The 16747-nt window shown below is 44.5% G+C and overlaps 2 protein-coding genes across 3 annotated transcripts in view; both read right to left on the bottom strand.

Annotated features, from left to right (window-relative positions):
* Positions 1-141: 141 nt before the first annotated feature.
* On the bottom strand, positions 142-3675 carry FASLG (Fas ligand). Its single transcript, XM_065842759.2, has 4 exons — positions 3286-3675; positions 2870-2915; positions 984-1037; positions 142-539 (listed from the first exon to the last, which is right to left on the bottom strand). The coding sequence occupies exons 1-4, from the start codon at positions 3673-3675 to the stop codon at positions 142-144; spliced, it is 888 nt and encodes a 295-aa protein (XP_065698831.2).
* A 9379-nt stretch (positions 3676-13054) lies between these two features.
* The window catches only part of SUCO (SUN domain containing ossification factor), a 41382-nt gene continuing 37689 nt past the window's right edge, over positions 13055-16747 (bottom strand). For both annotated transcript variants that reach the window (XM_065842172.2, XM_065842174.2), the window contains 2 exons: positions 15146-15201; positions 13055-14986 (listed from right to left, as the gene is read on the bottom strand). In XM_065842172.2, the coding sequence (XP_065698244.2) occupies positions 14540-14986; positions 15146-15201 (503 nt within the window). In that variant the 3' untranslated portion in view covers positions 13055-14539. The remainder of the gene's footprint in view (positions 14987-15145; positions 15202-16747) is intronic.

The following is a 16747-nucleotide window of genomic DNA, read 5'->3' as shown; positions in this document are numbered from 1 at the left end:
CACAATGAAGGGCAAAATACGGTTTCTTGGTGAGCTTTGTGGTGCAAGACCCTGGCTTGGCCACTGCTGCTCAGCCAGCACTCACCCATCACATGTCCCAGTGTGTGTGAGGCACTGTCAGCCATGATCCAACAACCCCATTTAAAGTTTGAATAAGCCAAAGAATGTCTTAGATTCCTCAAAATTAACCAGAGCAATTTTGGAGACGTTGACATGCAAACTGTCCATCTTCCTGAGCTTGAACAGAGCCCCCAGGTAGCTTTTCCGGGCCCATGTTTTCTGACTTGTACAGTAGTTGATGCCTTTGTCCTCCATCAGCACATGGCTGCCTGGTGAGGCTGGGTTTTTCTTGTAGACAATGTGGGTTAACATCTGGCTGCTGCTGCAGACGCTGCCCCGGAAAAGCACATTGGAATACACGAAGTACAGGCCGGTCTCATTGATGACAAGGCCCTGATCACGGTACTCAATGCCATTGGTGAAGGCATGACCGGAGATGGGTTCCCATTCTAGAGGGAGGTCCCGCTGGGCTGGGTTCCCTGGAAGCCAAAACAGGAGGACAAGTGTGGTAAGCACATGCAGTTGTGTGGGTTTTGCTCAGGTCCCACTTTATGTCACAACAAGTCAACTGTTGTCCAAACCCTTGCTTGCAACATGGAAAGTCTGCCCCAACCTCACGCTGGTGGGAGCTCTCATCTTCTGCTTGCTCAACCCCAGCTGCTTGTGACAGCCTTCTGCCCTGCACACCCCAAATGCAAACCAAAAACCAGATGAAAAAACAGAGCCCTCACTGAAAAGCCTAAGTGATGGAAAGATTTTAGCTGTGGTGTAACTTCCCACTGTCGGAGCACATGTGTTACCAAAGGAAAACAGAAAAGCCTGTGCAAGGTGGACTCCTCACAACTACAACCATGCCACCCACTCACCGAGCCACATCTGCCCTGTCCCACACTCCCACATCTTGCTGGCCCCTCAGCACATACCTGTTAAGTGTGCTGCCTTTCTCACTTCCTTTGTCATTGACTGTTCCTTTTGCCCTGCACAAAAATAGGGAAGACATTAGCCATACACTCCGTGGAGAAGCCAGCCCAGAGAGCAGAAGAGAGCCAACCACACAGCTGAAAGGGAGCCGATTCAGGGCATGTAAGCAGCATGGCTTAGTGCAGCGAGGCAGAGCTGGCAAACACTGCAGGGCAAGAGATTAGGTTAAAAAGGAAGAGTTGCAGCAAAGGATTCCAGACATTATCTAAAGCAAGAGGAAGGAACAAGAAGAGGTTTTGTCTTAAAATGGCTCAAGTTGGTGAGCTCAAGCAGCTGCCTCTCACTCAGGGTGTAGAAGAAGGACAATAGAAGCCTTTTGTCCAGCACCTCTGGCCCATGTGGTATCACAGGTGAGCCTTCTCTATTGCCCCCTCCAGTCCAGCACTGCCAAAGGCAGATGTAGCCATGGCAGGGGACTGTCTGCTGAGTACCAATCCTCTTTACAACTGGACCAGAGAAGACAACTGAGACATCCTGCAAACTATCCCACTGACCAGACAGACCTCACCCTCAGAGAAGCAGAACAGAGCTGGGAAAATTTTGCCTTTCCTGGAGGGCTCGGTTCCCCTCAGAGGGAAGGGCCAGTTACAGTGACTTGGTATTAGGATCCCATCCCACTCCAGCCTTCCCTTCTCAGCATCTACTTCCAAGCACCATGTTCTCAAATTTTAGAAGCGGCCTTTTCTCAAGCCAATTAAGTTTTCCTCTCCTCTTTTTCCTTTACACTATTCACCTGGCTCTGTTTACCCATCCTCCTCAAGAAATTCAGGGTTACTGCTCATGACTTACGTTCACCTTCTGCTAAAGTATCCTGTGATCAGAACAGTGAGCATCCAGTTAAAGTGACAGCTCCCCCTCCCCTAAGCAATAGAGTACAAAACTTATTGATATGGGAGTTGATGGGTACTGGAACTGCCCTTTCCAGAGAATTTTGATATTTCTAAATTTGTTTTCATTCAGTATCAGAACTTGAAAAGAAATTAACTTTCCTACTAACCAAAATCCTCAATGGAAAAAAAAAGTTTTCAGATCTAGCAAAAATTGTCTAGAGAGCTGCAAATTTCTTTCTGACTTGGCCATCTTTAAACAGGGAAATTCTTACTGATAGCATTAACATAGAATGTAAAAGTAAAATAATAGTTTGGAAGTTCAGGATACGCTTTTTAAGTTGTTCCGTTCAGATTGAAACTCTTTTTTTCTAAATGAAATTCAGAAAAATCAGCAGGTTCTTGTGGAAAGTTTCAATTTCACTGAAATGACATTTCTAAAAGAAAAAGCCTCACACATAATCAGGATCTTCTCAACTCTCTTTGGCTGCAGTGATACTTTGCATCAAAATAATTTAAGAAAAAATAAATTGCACTCTTAACAGTGGGAGTGAATCTCCCACACCCAAAACAAATGAAACCCTCTGCATCCCCCAAAAATATTGAGTGAGGAGAGAAAGTAGTAACGTGTGGTGCCTGTCTCCATTCCCCTCCTTCCATACACATTCTTGCTATGCATTAGGACAGCCAGAAACTCACTTTTGCAGGTGAGTACCCCCGGTGTCATTGTCCCACTGGGCCTGGGAGGTCCAAGGCAGAGGGGCAGTGTCCCAGGAACCCGTGGCTGACACCTCTAAGCACCCCAACAGGCAGAGTGCAGGATCTCATCTGCACACTCCAGAGATAAAGCCCTTTTTCCAGCCAAGCAAGTGAAATCAGCACTTTCAGAGCATCGAGCTGTGACCCTGCCTTTGCCCACTGGTGAGGAGAGGGAAGAGCCGGACAGGATCTTTCACACATGCTAACACAGAGGAGTTCCTCCTCAAGGTACATCAACTCACCTTTGAGCTTCTCCGGAGCTGGAGGGATGTGTTCACTGCTGGCAGACTGTCAAAAGAGCAGAGTGACAAGCTGTCTTAGCAGAGTGAGAGCATAAGGGCAACCTCCAAAGCAGCCAAGAACTATCTTGGACAGTAGCTAATTCTGGGTGCTCATGGGAAGCTGTAAAGTGCTAAGAAACATACAGAGAGAGAGACCTTGCTGGACTCAGAAACACAAAGACATCCAGATACAGTCACTAGCTCTAGTCCCCCCCACCCCAGTAATAAGCAACCCTACTTACACTGCCATGGCAGACTTCTAACCAGCCTGCCCCTTGGGGAGTTTTGCACCACCTGAGCATCTCTGACCCAATTTTAAGCTTTTATTTTTTCCCCTTTTTGCCCAGAGCCCCTGTGAGCGGCCAGGCAGACCTCACCTCTCTGAGTTCAGCCAGTTCCTTCTCCAGGTGGAAAATCTGAAACATGCTCAGGCCCACTCCAGTGAAGGCCACCAGGATCAGCAAGGAGATCACCAGGAAGCTGACACTCCTCCTTTCTCTGTTGTTCCTTGGTTTTTTCCTCCGGTCAGGTACTGGTGGTGGAAAAGGAGCGACAGGGGGTGCTGAGGGGCAGGAAGCACTTGTGCTGGCACAGCCGTCCACCCAAAAGATCTGGGGGTACACGTAGTTCAAGTTCTGCTGCATGGCTGGGAGTGGGATGGGCTGGATGTGGTTGGCGTTATCTTCCATATGGCAACCAAAAACTGCCTGGGCTGTCCCAGACTGAGCCCTGGGGGAAGACCCAGCTCTGCCTTTATACGCCTGCATCAGTCCAGCAGCAAACACCTCAGCTCAGATGCTGCAACTCTATGAAAGCCTCAAGCATCAACAGCAAACCCCAAAGAGCTTCCGCCTTTGCTGCAAGTTGAGGGCACCCGCCTGCTCCTCCCACACCGAGGCAGCAGGCACAGAGAGCGGGACAAGCCTGGCGGTAGACCGTGCTCACACAAAACCACACTGGCAGCCAGCTCGGGAAGCAGGTGCACTCAGCAGCCAAGTGCTCATGGGGCACGCGAGGGCTGCACTGCCTGTCAGGGGCTGAGTAATCAGTCCAGCACACACCCACCAGCCAACCACCCTTTCCAGCAGCCCACTCAGGCAGAGGCAGCTGCTTTTCCACTGCCATGTCCTGCACCAAAGCAGAGCAAGAGGAATGACAAAACCTCTGGTGTCCGGCTCAAATAGGGAGAGGCAGAGCTGAGGACTCCTCCCCTCAGCAGAAGGATGAAGACCTGATCCCAAGAGTAGCTGTGGATGCTGAGGAGTTGCTTCATTTCACACAGGATGACTTACTGCTGTCTGTTGTGCATCCCGCCTTTTCTTTGGCTGCTTTTTGGGGCACAGATCCTAAGTCACAAAACACCAGTCACAGACATCAATCCACTGTGATTAAAAAACAGCCTGAAAAGTGGAAGGCATTGTCAACGCAGCAGCCTCAGCATTAACAGCCCATATAGAGCCAGCTCAGTGGGCTGCTCTCACCCACACCGAACCACCACGGGGCACTGGCCAGGCACTGTGGGAAATACGCAGTGCACGAGCAGGCTCTTCTGGCAGCTTCTGATGCCTTTCTTGCCTTTCCAAGTACTCAGTCTGGTACTAGGGTCCTCTTCTAACCCAAAGCAGCTTTAGAGACGGAAAGGCTTTTACATCATTTCTTCAGGTGAATGCTAAGTACTGCAGCAGGATGTAACCTGGCTGAGTAACTTGTGATTAAAGCCTGGGATAGACACAGTGCTACTCCTCTTGGTGGAATTTCTCTTAACGTTCCAAGAAAGGGTCCAAAATTCAGGCCATGCTGCAAGGACCAGCACTTATAAGACCTCATTATGAAATCATAATGAGGAGAGATGGGGAGGACATTTCCATTCCTCAGTTTACAGTTTCTCAATTTTCATTCTTCATTGGCCACAGATTTCCTAGTGGTGGCAATCAGATTTTTCCACAGATTTACAGGTGCACACAAGTGATTATAACCAGCAGTTTGTTCTTCCTTTTTACAGACCTATGTTGAAGTGTGTATTTGTATTGGGTAGTGCTTAAGAAAAGGAAATGCTTAATACAATAACAAACTGGAGATTTGTCTCCTCTGTGGCTGAAGGAAGCAATCCCAACGTGCAGGCTTTGATCTTGAACATCAAAACTGGGGTCTGAGAACAGAATGATTTAGCAACTTATTTCTCCAAAGCAAGGGCTCAGCTTTGCCTCCAACCACACCAGTAAGTCAGATGTGTCCTCAAAGCCTTGCCTGCACCGCCAGACACCCCACTGCTTTTTGAAGATGTTCACCACAGCCGTTTGCTGCAGCAGTGATCTGCAGCACGAGAGGTTTCGGCAAGCTACCTGGCTCTTTCTTGTACTTCTAGGTTTCCAATGTAAAATACACAAAAGGAACATAAATTTAGCTCCATCAGTTTAAGCGTGGTCATGCCTGCCCTCTCTGCATTCCAGAACAGTGCTAGTGCTCCCCAGCCAGCCTGAGGACAGGTCCTCATCTGCTCCCACAATCCTTACAAGAGAGGGTCACACAAAAGGCTGGGCTCAGCTCCACAGCTCCCATGCCACATGCTGGGCACAGAGAAAGAGAGATGCCTCCAAGGCACAGGGAGCCCAGAGCAGCAGCAGGATGGTTGGACATCTCCTGCCAGCACACTCTCCATCACACCCTGGCACAGCACTCCAGCCCTGCTGCTGCCACCAGCATCTGAGCCATGTGTGGGGGGACTTGCAGTCAGTGCCTGCACTCCCTTGCTCTCAGAGCAATGAGCACAGAGTGCCCATGAAACACAGACAGGGGTGTCAGGGAGCTCCCATTTCTTTAATGGCCTCTCTGGCCTGTTCAGCTGCTGTAAAATACGTGACAGCTCCGCGACTGGAGCCCAGGACTTTCTCCAAGTTGGGGTCATTGCTGACAAGCCCATCAGAAGTCATCAAGCACACAGCTTTGCCTGAAGAAGATCCAGACTCAAGTTTTTTTTCTGACACTGTGTTTAATGCAGAGAGCTCGTCTTGGTGGGATTGCAGGCACAGCAGCAGTTTCCTTTAAATGTCAGAAGCATAATTATTTCTCACCCACCGCTTCCTATTTTCACAAAGATGCCTTTTTTTTTTTCTGAGTGCGTGAGAGGGCAGGGACAATGAAACCATTTCAGCCGTGTCTGCTGCATCTTCTCTTTCAGATGCTCAGATCCAGAGCTTGCTAATACCACATGTTGTGGCATGCCAAAGACTGGGGCTATTTTACCATCAGAGGATCATTTTGGGTGCACAGTACACTTCCAGAGACCTCTCCCTTCCCAGCACACTCTACCATACTGGCCCTGCTGTCACACTCTCCATTTCCCCGTCACCACCTACAGAGATCTCCAAGATGACACACACTGGAACACAGTGGCAAGTGGGGCCGTGTGTGCAGCACAACATGCCTGCAAGCTCTGCGTTCTGCTGGCTTCCCATGGCTCAAGCGACACAAAGTATTAACAGGGCTTTTGAAATAATAGTGGGACAATTTGCCAAGGTAGACACTTAAGTCATGTGAACCTATTTGGCTAGAAGGCCTAGAACTAGAGCTCTCCTAAAATATGGGGCAAGGACAGCTGGGCAGGAAAGGAGGACATAAAAAGGACAAAAGGGGTGTGAGATTTGTGTGTCTGCCTCCCTACCCCCTTCTTCACCCAGTCTGCAAGACACATGCTCTGTTTTCAGCAGCCTCATTATGTCATTCAGACAGGAGGGAGTATTTTCAAAGAGAAATACCTTCCATATCCTTTATCAGAGAATCAATCCCCTTCGCCAAAACCAAAGACAAGCCACAGACAGAAAAAGAGGGTTTGCCCAGCAGAACATTTTCCGTCCCCGCCTCACCCCTATAAGAGAGGTGGGAGCTCTTATTAATGATACAAATTGTTTTGATAAAGTTTATGTTGGCAACAAAGAGAATCAGCCAGCAGCTAAAAGTCTGTATCAGCAGATTTAAGGACTAAATAATGACCTGCTTGAAATACAACAAAGAAAGTAGGACTTGAACATGATCCAGATCTAGTACTCGACAAAAAAAATAAAATTAAAAAACCCCACAAAACCATAAGTGTGAACCACTGTGCAGGAGAGGCTCTCATCAGGTTCTGGATAAAGTCAGGTATGTGCCTGCCTGAAAACGTTTAACAGGCATGTCCTATTACAGTAGTGACTAGTGGAAATGCTAAAAAACTAGAACCATTGCAAGCCCACACGGCTGCATAAATTACACCCAAGAACCACTAAAGAAATTGAGAACCATTTGCATTCAAAAACCAGGATTAAAAACTTTTATCTGAGATATTAACAGCACCAGCAACCTTTTGCAGTCCCAGGCTAAACCATGCCAGATGTAACTACTGCAAACACCAGAAGGATCAGGCACAGCTGGCAGAAGAGATGACATCCATTAACAGTCACTGATGCATATGGTGAGAAGAGTAATTGAAAGCACCATTCAGGACAAGGCTTCTGATTTTCCACCAGGATTGTCCTTACCACAGTGCTAATTCCACCACCTTTACTACCAATCTGGAGAAAACCAAGCAAAGTAATATTTGCAGATTAAAATAATGGTAAGGGATCCTAAGTAACCATGAGGACAGAGAATTTGATCAGAAGAAAACAAGTCTCAAAACAAAGACTGCAGATCAAACCCTTTAGATAGAGCATAACACCCTAGAAAGAAAACACGTTTCTGAAACTGATGAAGAGGCTACACAGCAGGACATGAGCTTCCAGCAGGGAAAGCTCACAGGCTTCCATTGGGATGAGCTCACATATAGAACTAGACAGCTACAGACAGTCCCACAACCTGCATTGCAAGTTTATGTTCAACTTCAGAGGGGCTTGGGAAGAAGTTGCAATAACTGCTTGATAGCAAAGGTGTTCAACTTGGTCCAGTCAAAAAACAGATTGGCAGGGAGGGATGGAGACTGTGTGAAAAACCTGTATAAAAAAAGGATGATCTCCAGCAGCAGGAGGGTCTTGAATCTCACAGAGAAACAAAAAAACTTCCCAGGGAGCCACTAACCGGGAGCCAAAGCTGAAGGAGTTTGTGCAAAAGAGACATGGATTTTTGACCAAACATCAGAATGGATGCTTGTGAGAAATGCCTCCAGAGGGAGCAGATCTCCACCCACTGAAGCCTTCAAGGGGCATTGAAGACACCGGAACTCACCCAGACTTGGCAGTTAGTGCTGACATCTTAGTGTAATTTCTTTATTACCTTTTTTTTTAACAGTTCATTTTCTAAGACAAGAGCGATGCTTCTCATTTCCTCAACAACTGCTCTCCTTACTAGAAGGATTTGCAGCACACAAAGCCATATCCTTGGTGCCAACAGCACACGAAAGAGAAATTAACACATTCACACTCAAGAGCAGGTTTCAAAATCCATTTCTAATGGCTCTGGCATGGTGTTACAGTGCTTAATACACTCCTCTTCCAGCAAGCAAGGCACTTTGTTCTCTCCTTCACCATGATCCCAACAAGCAGGCAGCAGCTCTGAGGTCAACAGAAGAGGTACTGGGCTCTGACCTGACGCAGGAGAGAATCCAAGCAGGGAAGGAGCCAAAGCAGCTGAGAAAAATGTGCAGAATTGAAAGCAGTAGATTTCATTTCTTTTGTGTCTGTAATAAAAGCAAGGAAATGAGGCACAGTGGTTATGAGGTAATAGGATCTATTGCTTGAATATCCGAGAAAAAGAAAAGCAGGTCATTTCATGAAATACACTAGCTTAGTCATGGAAGAAATGGAACAAGGGGATGTGGCCACTGAGAGGCTGCGAGGAAGACCATGGCAAGTGTGCAGGTGGTGATTTCCCATCCTCCCCTGACAGCTGAGAACCTCACTCACAAGCCCTCCAGCAGGATCCATGCCATGCCCTGGGCTGCCAGCACAAAGCCAGCCATGGCCCTGGAAAACACTGTCTGCCTTTGCTGGCCAACATGGCCCAGTCAGTATTTGACAACTTTATTCCTTCTTGGGAGCAGCTGTTCTCAGGCCATGGAAAAAAAAAAAAAAACCACACAACAAACCCACAACAAACAAAAAACTCCACCACCACTACTACACACAAAAAACGCCACCACACCCCAAAACTAAAACCCTCCAAGATCTACTTTGAGATCCTTACTGAGTTCCACCAGGATCACACCTCAGCTCTGTGTCACTGAGCAAATTCAGGTCCTCTGGCATTAGTTTGGCACATGGAGACCCCAACACCAGATGTGCCCATCTTGCTACATGAGCACCCTGACACAACTCACCCATGTCAGCAACTTCTCAGAACCACAAGGGACCTTCAGCTGACTTTCCTGGGATACAACTTTGAGCTACAGGTGGTTTCACAGGCAATGTCCACAACCCTGACATTTCAGCAGTAATTATGTCAAATTGTAACTAACAGAAGTTATTAATTAGCTGCTTCAAGTTATTTCTTCCAGAAAAAAAATACATCACAGATAAGGATTCTTGTTTGCTGGGAGTTCATAGAGGACCCAGCAGCTGGATGTAGGCTCTAGTCACCACATGTAACAAGTGAAAAAACAAGTCTCTAGATGGCAAACATTCTTTTCCATTTGTAGGTCCACCAAGCACAGACTTAACTTCATCACCATTCCCTAGCAAAAGCCATACCTCTAATCTGTGACTTAATTAGTGACTGTAAAGAAAAGCAGCACAGGCAAGACCAGTTGCAGCTCCCAGGCCATGTGTCCAATCTGAGAGACAGGAGTACAGCAGCAGAAAGCTCCTTCGTAGCTTCTTTTAAAATTACTATTCTTAAATTAAAGAAGGGATACATAAGATAGATTCATGAATTTCAGTATCTTTCCCTAAACTAATGCATTTTATCTAAACAAGCTCTGGGAACACTAATTCTTCTCAGGCAAACCCCAATGATGTCTTCAGCAGTACCTGATGCTGTTTGACACTCAGGGTTTCCAGGAGATGAGACACTCTGCTTGGTGGCCTACACATAACACACTGTGGTCAGGGCTCTACACTTTAATTGTTCCAAATGAAGTGGAACATATTTGTAGAGCATTAAGTGAAGTGTGCTAAGCTGTTCCATCTTGTTAAATCTTGCATTAACTTGGCAAAAGCAGAAACCACGCATGAGTTCTCTACTTACCACACAGCTGGTAGAGTTTGCATATTTTAAAAATATTAGATTTCTACTCTGATGCTTAATGTATATAACCTAAACAACTTATTTTGGCAAACATGGCTAGTAAATCACTTACATAATGCGTATGTTTGTGACCGTCCATCCTCCCATGGAAAACTTCATATTGCTTAAGTATTTTTTGACCTTGGACTCAAGACCTGCAAGGATGCAGTCCTCACTCCTGCATACACGTGCTGGATTCTTGGCATTTTACACTGACAACTGCCCAACCTTATTAAGCAATATCACAAGATCAACTAGGCCCTCACAGAATCACAGAATGTTAGGGACTGGAAGGGACCTCAAAAGATCATCTAGTCCAATCCCCCCACACCACAGGAATTTTTCAAGATTTATACACTGTCTTCATTAGAAACTATTATCCCTCTATAAAGATTATGACCAATTTAAGAGGGACTTGATTTCACTAAAGAATCAAGTTTTGTAAGCTAGAATCGGTGTGACATTAATAAAACTGGAAGTAAAAAATGACTCAACAGCCCACATGAAAGTATAACATTAAGCAATAAGAACTTAACAATAAGGGTCTTTTTTTTTTTAAAGAAAATGGTTTCAAATAATTAAAAGCAGCAAAGCAGCAGGCGGAAGCTGTGGTTCAGTCTCCAGTCTACTGCCAGAACAAACACTCTTGAGTGCAATAGCACAATCAGCTCCGCAGGTTCCTTCAGATGCTGCTTTCTCAGCAGCTGAAGCACCACCTCTGCTTTGATTGAAAAGGTTTATACCTAGACATAGTTGAAGTGGTTGGTAACACACTTAGAAGATGAATGTCACCCCGTGGCTGACACGTACCAGCAGTGACTCTACAATGTGCTTTATTCACAGGAGTCACCCTGCTATCAGCCATCTCCACCGATCCAGCACAAAAAAAAATAGACTGACATTTTTTTACCGTATTACCTAAGTTTCTGTTAACCAGATATGAAAATATTAGAGAAGTCCACACACTGTGGCTGTGCCTTTGCTCCCTCTCACATCAGTTGAATTAACACAAGCTCCTCTTGACTCAGAGCCCGGGGCAGCGTTTCTTAGGAACAGTAAGTAGCTTTCAGGAAAGTGAACCTACACAGCCCGTGACATCTTTTATTCTTTACACTGATCCTGGGGAACACTTTCAGAAGTGGGAATACTGTGAAGCGTTCTCAAAACAGTCTTGAAACATAAGAGACCGAGTGAGAAGAGTTTCTAACCCTGTGTTATCTATCTCTTAGGGCATCTGCCACATCTCTAGTGCGAGCTGGAAAGCCATGTAGCCTCAAGCCCTGTTCTCACCACAGGGCTCTGCTCTGTCCATTGGGATATACATTATTCCCATGGCATGTTTCCTACATGTTCATTACATGATGAGCTTTATCACTGATATTTTTCCACAGAATGTAGCAACACCTTGGATCTAAGTTATGCCCAATTTTAAGGATATATATAGAGAACAGGGTTTATTAAAGACTGTTCTAGAAGGCATTAAGTTTCACATCTGCAATGGTTAACTTGGAAATTTGAACATGTGTTTGGAATTTAAACATGCACAACCTATTCAGACTTACCAGCATCTAAGGTATAAAACAGATCACAACAGCAGAAGAGCACCAGCAGAAATAGATTTCAGTCCGAGGCTAAGTGTCATGTTCCAAGAGAATGGGGTACATACAAAAAGGTTTTTAAACCATCACAATACACTCCTCTTGTATGAGGAAGCACTGAGGAGAGCTGCTAATTCCTCAACTGGAATTACTAAGTAACCCAAGTCTAGGAAGCAGATGTATGGAGGACAAAATGTCCATTACAGCAAAAAAGGAAAGGATGAGGAAGAAAGTTTCCGTTCATCCATAGAACTGCTGCTTGCAGGAAAGGCAACCCTCCTTATCCCAGAGCTATATGCTCACACTGCATAGTTGATAAATACATATGACCATCATCACCTTTGATTTAACTTCAGTTTCACAAACTATTGCTATCATCCAATGCTTACAGGCTGACTAGAATGAAGCAAAAATAACCCACTCTGTTACAGACACATTCATCACCTGCATATTGCATTGTGACTCATTTGGTCTCATTCTACACCTATCAGCATGTTCTAGGTCTGTCAGTCTTTGGTTTATAGCCAGGTAGTAAAGATGTGCTGCTCTAAGAATTCAATCTTGTCCAGCTTCAGTTGATTCTTATCGATGAGAATAACAGCTCAGTGATTGCCAGGGCAGTAAAGGAAAGTGCATTTCCTGCAAGTGATGTATCAAGAGGAAGGCCAGTAAGTAAAAAAACCTCACATGACAGAAAAACACACACCCAAAAAACACCCCACCCCACGAGCAAGCCCCACATTCAATTGCTTTTTAAATCATAGTGCTATGACGAAGCAGAGTCCTGAGACAAGAAATTAGTGCTGGGAAGGCCTCATTTGACAGGAGAAACAGATGCTAGATAGCCCGTGAACGTGGCATCTGGCTGCATACAGTGCTGCTACACCTGATAGAAATAAGTTTGGAGGAAGGGGTCAGGGGTAAACTCTGTCTTGAAATGATAAATGACTAACATTTTATTTAAATGGTCCTTCATACCCTTCACAAATCTTAGCTCTGAGTACCACCAGGTAGCTCATGCAGTCAGCTCCCACAGAAAGCATCCACTTCTAGGGATCCCCCAGGTCAAGACATGAACTGATACCTGCTGGAAACTTTTCTAGCAGTTTTAACATGGCTACAATTCCTGAACTTTCAGACAAAGCACCACTCAACCTTCAGTTCCACTCACCTGACCCCCACCGCCTTTCATTTTTTTTTTTTTTTTAAATAAACAAATACATCTAGGCTAATAAGTTTATGAACTCCTTATAACACAAAGGACCCCAGTCCTAGCTCTGGACTAAAGTTTAAGGACTAGACCTTCTCAAAGTATTTAAGCCACAAGTTTCATTTTCAAAGGAAAAATGCCAGTAAGTTAAAGACAAAGTGTTCAGATTTATTTGGAAATTCACAGTTTCTAATGGCACTACAGTTCTGTAGTTACATACTCTCCGTCCACAACATTGTATGCTGCACTCAGGCGGTATATATTTCCCTCATCCAGGTTTGAAACCCTTCTGAATTCATGTTCAACATGTCTGGTTCATGAGCTCTGACTGGCTAATTGTGCAGATCAACTCCAAAATTACATCACCTTAAAGTATTCATAAACTAACAAGAAAGCAGCAAAAAAACCAAAAGCTTTAAATAAGTCACATTACATACAATACCCAGGAAAGGCATTAGATCTGTTAAAAAGGGTACCACTAAAAGTGCTCAATAAGTTAACTTATTTTTTTTACAATGTGAACCTGTAACACCTGCCAAAAGGAATAACCTTTTGTTCCACTCACTCAGATACACACAACATTTTAGCAATCACACATCCTATAGTATCCAAATATATAATCACAGTCAAAATAAAAAACACTTGGATATGAAAATACCAACCATACAAACACTGCACATTTGTTAGCCAATACAAAAGCAAACGTTACGGAAATACCCACTTTGAACCAGCCTGACAGGTCAGACTTCAAGGCTTTGCAAACTCAACCCATCCAGAGCTGGCTGGAATGGTCCAGCTACACCAGCTCAACCCCTCGCACTCCTCAGCTAAGCCTCAGCTCTCAGCACAGCAGCACTGAGCATTCTCCCAATCGCTTCCTTCACTGAACTACCGTAGACAATTGAGATAAATGCATTCAGCAGCCTGAGACTCCATTGGAAATCCCAAAGAGCCACTGCCATTTATCACATCAGTCTACAGCTCTGATTTGTAACTGAAGGTGGAAATTAACACTTATCATCCATAGTGAGATAATTTCCTCAACCAAGTTTGCAAAACCAGCATCTAGTCAGGCAAGTCCATCCATTAGTATTTTTACAGTATCCAGTCCACATTACTGAGTCCAGCTGAAGGCCAACACATGTCCCTTTACAGCACTGTAGTGTTGCATCTTCAAAAAAAGCTAGAGAAATTACAAAATAAATCAAATGACAAACAATTGTATCTCCCCTCTTCCAGTGGCATTATAAATAGACAAAAGGCACATAAATATGGGAAGGTGCAAGAAATAGGAACAAAGCTAAAGGAAGAGAATTAGGCTTTTATCCCTATTCCACCCAACAAATGGGGTTTCAAAAAATCTCTGCCCCAGGAACTGTGAAAAAAAACCTTTATAAAATGAACCCTGTCCTCCCTCCCCCCCAAGCTGTTCTCATAGGAAATTATCAGCCTTGTAAAGCTGCAGCTTATAGCCAAGATTGACACAATCCCATCTATTTAAAAAGACAGAAACCAAATTTCTGAATACTTTCCAATTAGTTGAGCTCTTCATCTCCCACCATCCTCACACAGAATACCACAGACTGTTCTCAAACGAACAAACACTCTCTTGTTTGAGAAGTTCAGCTAGTTTTAGATGTGTCCAGAAACTGTCGTGACACCAAGTGTTCCCACCGTTATATCTTTGTTTCCTTTGATTATGTCATGCAGGCTTGGCATTGACCCTGACTTAGTCTGTATTAGAGTTTTTATGAGCTTCCCTTGGTCTGAAACTTTAGACCGTCTTCGTTTTATAGCCCTCTTCTCAGTTTTTGACTTTTGGGTCTGTCCATTGCACAGACTTGTACATGCTGAAATGCCACAAAAGTAGGACTCCTCAGACTGCGATGACGTTTCAGAGCTTCCTTCAGATGGAGGACCCTTATACGAAGAGTGATAAACTTCCCCAATGTTAGAGAAGTCCCTCTGGTTCGTAAAAGGCTTCCTTCCTTTAATTTCCCCGTTGGCTATTGGATGCAGAGGCTCTGTTGTTGGCTTAATAGTCTCTATTTTTTCACTTTTGTATTTACAACGCTTTTTCTGAAACCACAAGTAAAAAGAGAAACAGTTAGGTTCTGGAAGGCAAGTGGAGCATAAAAACCAAGCCTAAGAACCAGCGCAGGGGTGAAAAGCTGAGTCACGCCCCACCTGCCGGCAGAAACACACTTAGTTCAGCCTGCCCTCCCCACACCACCGTACCTTCTTCTCAGGGGAAAACTTCAGGGGCTCCACAATGTACAGGTCCTCCGCTTCCACTGTAAGAGAGGGAACATAAATTTAGCAGTGCTGGCACTGCCAGATCTAGAACAACACAATTCTAAACAAATAATAATGGCATGACAAAATATTTCACTTATCATACATTTTTGCTCCCATTATATGTTAATGGAGATAGAACATATAAACACTGAAAATGAAGTCAACAGACAGAGGAATTCCCCTGTGCTGCCATGGCAGCTGTCAGTGATATACATATGACCTCCTGATAGATGAGGCCATAGCAGAGGTGCAGAGAACATCCTTTGGGGAAAAGGAACAACAGTCACCAAAATCAGCTTCTACAGTAATGAACTCTTACCAATATAATATTGTTTAGTGTGCTGTCTGCCCATGACAGGACAGACACTAGAAGCATGTGTGCCTATCCAGGACACAGATGTTCAGACTGACACGAGGCCAGTCTCGCATTCTTCCATTAGTGCTTCGTAAACTATTCTTCCAAGACAAAGCAATCGGGAGAACTTGGAAAAAGGATGTTTTTGCAAAAAAACCAAATCACACCAGTCTACACCTTAGCTAGTCTCTATTGGAACATATTCCCAATTGAACTGATAGGTTTTCACACAGTTGTATTCACAGCACAAAAACCTGTGAAGCAAGCTTGCTGCACCCAGAAAAGCAGTATGAGCTGCACACTTAGTAGTTACTACAATCTACACACTTGTGGTTTTGCAAGATGATGCCTAAGAAACCAAACTTCAGTTGTCCTGAGTGTAACATGAACACTGAAAAGACCAGATCATTCCTCATACCCAGACCAAGATAATCTAAATTTTCTTACTAATAAAATAATTTAGGATCCTACTTAGGATCCTACTTAGGATCCTACTTAGGATCCTACTTAGGATCCTACTTAGGATCCTACTTAGGATCCTACTTAGGATCCTACTTAGGATCCTACTTAGGATCCTACTTAGGATCCTACTTAGGATCCTACTTAGGATCCTACTTAGGATCCTACTTAGGATCCTACTTAGGATCCTACTTAGGATCCTACTTAGGATCCTACTTAGGATCCTACTTAGGATCCTACTTAGGATCCTACTTAGGATCCTACTTAGGATCCTACTTAGGATCCTACTTAGGATCCTACTTAGGATCCTACTTAGGATCCTACTTAGGATCCTACTTAGGATCCTACTTAGGATCCTACTTATCTGCTCGTTTTCAAAGACAGGCTATCAGAACTTCAGAGAAGTAGGGCATTCAGACTTCCCACATGTGCCATAAAGAAAAATCCACTTTCTGCAAGCTTCATAGCTTTGTAGATCTGAATGCCTGCACAGATTGCTACTAACCCCAAGAAAACATCTGTAGAGTATAAACAATAGCAAAGACTATTAGTATAATTTAGCACAGTTCTCTGAGTGTCCGGTAACTTGTCTGTGAAACACCCTGTCCTACAGAATGTTTAAGTGAACTACTGTAGTCCAATGTACTCTGACATTAACCTTCGATTCCATTTTCATACACTTGCAGTAACACACACATTGTATAGCACTAATAGAGTAACACTAGAAA

Source organism: Patagioenas fasciata, chromosome 6 (genome assembly GCF_037038585.1).
Source record: "Patagioenas fasciata isolate bPatFas1 chromosome 6, bPatFas1.hap1, whole genome shotgun sequence".
Taxonomy (NCBI): Eukaryota; Metazoa; Chordata; class Aves; order Columbiformes; family Columbidae; genus Patagioenas; species Patagioenas fasciata.
This window is presented reverse-complemented; position numbering and strand designations above follow the sequence as displayed.